This window comes from Sinocyclocheilus grahami, unplaced genomic scaffold (genome assembly GCF_001515645.1).
Source record: "Sinocyclocheilus grahami isolate Dianchi unplaced genomic scaffold, SAMN03320097.WGS_v1.1 scaffold786.1, whole genome shotgun sequence".
NCBI classification, from domain to species: domain Eukaryota; kingdom Metazoa; phylum Chordata; class Actinopteri; order Cypriniformes; family Cyprinidae; genus Sinocyclocheilus; species Sinocyclocheilus grahami.
Genome location: NW_015505965.1, coordinates 423,972 through 431,215, shown reverse-complemented (window position 1 = coordinate 431,215; position 7,244 = coordinate 423,972). Strand labels below are relative to the sequence as shown.

Here is a 7,244-nt window from a genome sequence, read left to right as displayed (position 1 = left end):
CCCTTTCTATTCTATTTTAATTCTACTTTATATTTATTCTTTATTTAAAAAAAAAAGTAGCTTTCTATTTTTTTCTATTCTATCTACTTGTTTTTCTTTGTTTGTGTGTATGTGTGTATATGTGTGTGTGTGTATAATATATATATACACACACACCTTGCTATGTGTACTGTGTTAGGCTAACCGAGACTTGTCATTTGCACTTATATATTGTTGCTCTTTTGTTAGTTTTGACTGCTTTTATTGTCCTCATTTGTAAGTTGCTTTGGATAAAGGCGTCTGCTAAATGAGTAAATGTAAATGATAAAAATACACTAATTGACATAAATTAATAAATACAAATATAGCCTCAAACAGCAATCATCAGGGTCCAGGCACAAATGACTTTACAGTCCAGTCAGTCTTCACTGATTTTTTCTGTTTACAGCAAATACACTGTTAAATACACTGTTAAAGAGGACAACTTGAAATCATTCCTCTTACTGTTATATATACATACAGTAGTCAACATTTGAAGTTCATCAAATTTGTCCCAAGACAAAAACGCATTTTGATTTTAGGACAACTTTGATGAAAGGTTTTGATTCACTTCAAATGTTGACTATTATATGTATATACTATATATACTGTATAATTTTTTACTGTATAATAGTTAGATCGAATCGATAGTTAGATCGAATGCCTTTTCCGCATCCAACAACAGAATATCTAGATCCTGTGCCAAGCCCCCATTCAGAGTATGTGATGCTGAAAAGATTTGGATGGGACGACCATTAAAGGTTACACTGCAAAAAAGGCTTATTTTACTTAGTATTGTTGTCTTGTTTATCAAAATATAATTTTGGATTTCCGCTGATAGATCCAGAATTTTGTGATTTTATTTTTTTTTATGTGAATTTTGCTTACAACAATTAAAATTATCTGGCAGTGGGGTAAGAAAAATAATCCAAGATTAAAACAAGATAATTTTTCTTACCCCACTGGCAGATAATTGTAATGTTTTAAGCAAAATTCACATTTAAAAAAAAAATCACAATTCCGCATCTATCAGCGGATCCCTAATGTCACGAATCCTGTCCATGGACTTCCTTTCGATCGACACCAGAGGTCACCCTTCCATTACATTGACTCTCACGCAACACAAACTGTTGCATGTCATCCCGGACTACATATCCCATCATCCATTGCACTAATTGCACACAGCTGTAACCAATCACACATTCACTATATAACACTCACTCAGATCCCTTTCAAACTGCCGAGTATTGTTTAGCATCTATGCTGTTATGCATAGCTACTTTACGGAGCCAGTTCCCGGTCATAGTTACTAGTTCTGAGTCTGAGTCTGAGTCTAAGTCTAGTTTATCCTGTTTATTGCCTTAGTAATTTCATGTTTTGATCCTAGCCTGTATATCTCGTTTCCGTAGGATCTCTGCCTGCCCTGAAGTATAACGCCCGTCTTGGATTACCCCTCTCGTCTCGTCCTGTTCGGATACTGTTTATTCCTCGCCTGGACCATCGCTTGTGTTTCGGATTACTCTTCAGTCTTGCCCTCTATATACCTGTTTGCCATTGTCCGACCCTTGCCTGTTTTGACTGTTTCAGAATAAAGCTTTGCACATGGATCCGCACGCCTCTCGTCTTGTTTGCCCCGTAACACCTAATATATCTGCTCATAATTGGATCCTCTGATAGGAGGGACACAATGGCCAATCAGAGGTGTTTAAGAATCCGCTCAATCGCGCAGGAAATGCTGGTATCGTCGATGTCTCGTTTTAATGAAAATTGAGTGAAAAATCAGAGGAGCTACACAAAACACATCTTACACCATCATCCACTCAAGATTTGACGTTATTAGTTCTTGAAATTTGATTGGCTAGTAGTCTTTTTATGTAGACATGTCATATTATGTTATGACATACACCACAGAAGATTCATAATAATTTTCAACTTTACTGATCCTACAGTTACAGTGTTGAGTTGTAGCGTCTCCTATAGGTGCAACTTTGATGCAATTTAGTGTGAACTCTCAAAATATCTTGATAGTCTATGTCAGGGGTGCCGAACGTCAGGGGTGCCGAACTCCTGGAGAGCCGCAGCCCTGCAGGCCATTGTCCGACCCTTGCCTGTTTTGACTGTTTCAGAATAAAGCTTTGGATCCGCACGCCTCTCGTCTTGTTTGCCCCGTAACACCTAATATATCTGCTCATAATTGGATCCTCTGATAGGAGGGACACAATGGCCAATCAGAGGTGTTTAAGAATCCGCTCAATCGCGCAGGAAATGCTGGTATCGTCGATGTCTCGTTTTAATGAAAATTGAGTGAAAAATCAGAGGAGCTACACAAAACACATCTTACACCATCATCCACTCAAGATTTGACGTTATTAGTTCTTGAAATTTGATTGGCTAGTAGTCTTTTTATGTAGACATGTCATATTATGTTATGACATCCACCACAGAAGATTCATAATAATTTTAAACTTTACTGATCCTACAGTTACAGTGCTGAGTTGTAGCGTCTCCTATAGGTGCAACTTTGATGCAATTTAGTGTGAACTCTCAAAATATCTTGATAGTCTATGTCAGGGGTGCCGAACTCCTGGAGAGCCGCAGCCCTGCAGAGTTCAGCTCCAACCCTAATTAAAACTCACCTGCCTGTAGCTTCTAGTAACCATTCAGACCTTGATTAGCTTGTTCAGGTGTGTTTGATTAGGGTTGAAGCAAAACTCTGCAGGGCTGCGGCTCTCCAGGACCGACGTTCGCCACCCCTGGTCTATGTAAATCAAGTTTCATTACGTTTTGTTATTGCGTTCAGGACAGAAAGATCAATTTGTGAATAAAGAGGGTTGCCGACTGCTTAATTCACTTATATCATCACAATGCTTTAATTAATCAAATCATATTATTATTGCGCCACCTAGTGTTGGATAGATGCAGACGTTTGGGAACTTCCTGACAAGTTTAGGGTCTCTATGAATTATGGTTACCAAACCATTATGGTGGTTCTCAATTCCAGTCCTCGGCTCGCTCACCACCGCTCTGCACATTTTGTATGAATCTCATATCACTTCAGACGTTTGTTCTATTCGACTGTAAGTGCCCTTCGTAGTGGACATCACAGGACATTCCACCATGATTCCAGTTCAAAGGGAACGTCTCTGTTCCATTTCAACCCTCTTTATTCACAAATTGATCTTTCTGTCCTGAACGCAATAACAAAACGTAATGAAACTTGATTTACATAGACCAGGGGTGGCGAACGTCGGTCCTGGAGAGCCGCAGCCCTGCAGAGTTTTGCTTCAACCCTAATCAAACACACCTGAACAAGCTAATCAAGGTCTGAATGGTTACTAGAAGCTACAGGCAGGTGAGTTTTAATTAGGGTTGAAGCAAAACTCTGCAGGGCTGCGGCTCTCCAGGACCAACGTTCTCCACCCCTGGTCTATGTAAATCAAGTTTCATTACGTTTTGTTATTGCGTTCAGGACAGAAAGATCAATTTGTGAATAAAGAGGGTTGCCGACTGCTTAATTCACTTATATCATCGCAATGCTTTAATTAATCAAATCATATTATTATTGCGCCACCTAGTGTTGGATAGATGCAGACGTTTGGGAATTTCCTGACAAGTTTAGGGTCTCTATGAATTATGGTTACCAAACCATTATGGTGGTTCTCAATTCCAGTCCTCAGCTCGCTCACCACCGCTCTGCACATTTTGTATGAATCTCATATCACTTCAGACGTTTGTTCTATTCGACTGTAAGTGCCCTTCGTAGTGGACATCACAGGACATTCCACCATGATTCCAGTTCAAAGGGAACGTCTCTGTTCCATTCAAAGTACATTAAAGTATTCATTTACAAAGGTATATTGTGTCACACTTCTCTAGTAAGTTTTGTCTATGTGTGAAGACGCTGCAGGACGTGGCGTAGTGCAAAGTAAACTTCAACGGATTTCCAATTCTCAGGGACCCTGACAATGGGAGCACAGGGAGCTCTCTACTAATGAGTTGATTATCTGAATCAGGTGTGTTAAATAAGAGATACATGCAAAATATGCAGAGCGGTGGGTCACCAGGACTGGAATTGAGAACCGCTGGCTTAGACCCTTAAAAGCAATAACTGCTGTATACATACCAAACACAAACTGGAAGGTGAATTAATTTTATTTTCTGCAGAAATGCAGAGTGCGCCTGCTGTAATGTACTGAGAAGAGAAAAAGGCAAAAATTAAGGCTTGCTTTGGAATATGTAGCTTGTATCATAAAAGACGGAACACTTAATTGTATGATAGTTTCTTACGATGAGAGATCCCCAGTAAGGAAGACCAGTAATAACAAAGATGGACTGTGCATAAACTGAAGACACAATGCCAAACAGGATAGTCAGCACACCGATCATTATCTGAACCGTCTGTGAGGGACAAAAAGAACCCAGAAAGTGTGAGAACGTACAGTCTGAGTGCGACAAGATTCTTTCATAAAGGGGAACAATTTAAAATATACAATATCAATTCATGGCAGCTGTGGTTATGGACTTATGATTGTACAAGAAAAATATCCTATATATATAAATATATATATATATATATATATATATATATACATATTCTGCAAGTGTGGCACTTATACGAATGTCATTGTATTTGCATTGTATTTCCTAAAACATTCTTGTCTGTGACTGATACACTGTAAAGTTTACTATTTTACTCTGTAAATGATAAACCTGATTTTATACTGGTGCTTTCCTGCACTGTCACAAAGGCAGCAAGTCACATTCTTCAATAAAAAATGATGCTTTGTTAGTGTGTGGACTACTCATTTAAAATCTATTCGAATACTTTTCTCACCTCACACTGACATGCAAAAATAAAAACCAATTATCTGGGATCATGAGACTTTTCTCACCCCAAGGGCTTTCGGTTGGCCTTTCAGAAACGCCTGAAGTCCATGAAGAGGTGAAACTCCCGCCGCCTGCTGTACATAAACAGGCACAGGAGCATTTGTCACCGTCGTAACAGGGGTTGTTTGTGTTGGTGGTTGAAACTGGATGATGAGCGTTGAAGAGTTCACGGGTATGACTGTGCTGGACATTCTGGTGTCTGAATCTCAAACTGACCTGTACAAAACCATAGTAAATCAAAACATGTAAACGATGTGATTATGAAATAGATTTTAATCGTATATAATGCACAATTCATGTTTAAATTTATATACCTAATTTATATTTAAGGTATTTAGCAGATGCTCTTTTCCAAAGACATGTACAAAAGTGACCTGGCTACCATTATAGATACACTTATTACCAAATAAATGAAATCCATTTATGTATACCATCTTAGTTAAAACAACAACAAACTCAAACATAATGCAAAGATTTTTTATGAAGGTAGTCAGATGTAGTGTAATATATGTCTTTATACGTATCTTTAACAATTTATTATGGTTAATGTATCAAATAGCTACATCAAGCAAGTTCCATAATATTCAGGGGAGCTCACGATTTTTTGAAAATGGTCACACATTTCCCGCAGATTTTGAGCCTAGACACGTGTTACGACATAGTTTCCAATAACCGGTTCCATTTATCAACACTGCCTGTATGCTGCGTAAAAGAGGCTGGACAAGGAGCTAGACAAATTGAGTGAAGGAGATGCTGAATAAAAATGTAAATTCACTTTCGGACAGTAGGTGGCACTTATGGAACAGCAGAAGTCAAACAGTATTTACATGTTTTGTAGGAATGTAACGATGCACTCAACTCATGATGCGATACGGTTCACGATACTGACATGTTACAATGGTTTTATTATTGCTTGGACTAAATGCTGCACATTTCTTTGTGAAACTGAAGTATGTTAAATAACTAAACTAAACAGAATAACAAACACAGTAAAATATTTTTAAGTTGACAACTTTTCTGAATTTGTTAATTGAACTCAACATTTACATTTTCACTGTCTCAACTAGTTTGTTCAGTAAGTTGACTGTTATTGAATTGATTAAACACATTTTTTAAGTTGAAGGTGCAAACACTCTAGTTCAATGTCACATTCTCAACATCACTTCTCGCGAGAACTCGTGAAGACCGCTGTAGACAGAAGACTGAGCTTCACAAAGTTTGGAAATTTTCTCAATCAACAAATTTGGTAAATAAATACACTTTACATGCATTTGTTTCAAGTAAATTTTCACCTTTAACACTAGAACTACCAAGGCAGTCATTTTGACCGTTTTTAAATTTTGCAATGTAATAACTTTGCAGAAATAAAACCCACATAACTATAATTCCTTGACTTTTCTTAAATGTCTGTATATTTCATACTAACATTGTTATTTTATTAAAATTACAAACTACAAAAGACTTTTGTTCAAATTGTTTTTATATTCTATTGCTAAGCTAAAATTTCCATTCGTAAAAAAAGCCGGGTGGACACCTCCAATTCGACAACTGCTGTTATTAAGTTGGGAAAGGTCTAGTAACTCTTACACCATTATAGGCTATATTACAAAAAGGATCATATTTTTTAGGGTGATGACTTCATAAAATGTGACGACAGACATTCAAAGCTTTATTTTAAAACATCAACAGAAGCCTCTAATGTAAATATGACATGGCAATTCGTTCAGGGTAACACTTTATTTTACAGTCTCTTGACTAGTTGCTTATTAGCATGCATATTACTAGAATATTAGCCATTTATTAGTACTAATTAAGCACATATTAATGCCTTATTCTACATCCCCTAATCCTATCCGATACCTAAATTTAACAACTACTGTCTTTACATTTATTTTGAAAGATGAAGCTCGCGATTATGGTAAGGGACGTTACATTTCCGACGAGTGCTTGCGGTGTTCGGCCAATCACAATGCACTGGGTCAGCTGGCCAATCAGAGCAGACTGCGCTTGTCGGAAGGAGGGACTTTGTTGAAAACGAAGTGTTTGAGAGAGGCGGGGCATACAATAATGTACAGGATTTTAAAAAGAATGTGTTTTTTGAACATTAAAGCATGTCAACATATTCTGTTACACCAAATACACAAAATAATGATCTTTAAAAAAGCATCATATGACCCTTTTAACATTATGCCAGTGCAATGTAATATTTTTTTTTTGATTGACATTTTCTGTCATTTCTATACAATTTAAGGCAAGGCAAGGCAAGTTTATTTATATAGCCCATTTCATACACAATGGTAATTCAAAGTGCTTTACATAAAAGGAAGTAAAATAATCAT

General features: G+C 37.2%; 1 protein-coding gene across 1 annotated transcript in view; it reads right to left on the bottom strand.

The window, feature by feature from the left end:
* LOC107561658 (membrane-spanning 4-domains subfamily A member 8-like) overlaps positions 1–5,116 on the bottom strand; it is a 7,839-nt gene extending 2,723 nt beyond the window's left edge. Inside the window, exons 1-3 of the mRNA XM_016246130.1 lie at positions 4,911–5,116; positions 4,306–4,416; positions 4,142–4,210 (exon numbers count right to left, since the gene is read on the bottom strand). Coding sequence (XP_016101616.1) covers positions 4,142–4,210; positions 4,306–4,416; positions 4,911–5,096 — 366 coding nt within the window. The 5' untranslated portion in view covers positions 5,097–5,116. The remainder of the gene's footprint in view (positions 1–4,141; positions 4,211–4,305; positions 4,417–4,910) is intronic.
* Positions 5,117–7,244: the final 2,128 nt, after the last annotated feature.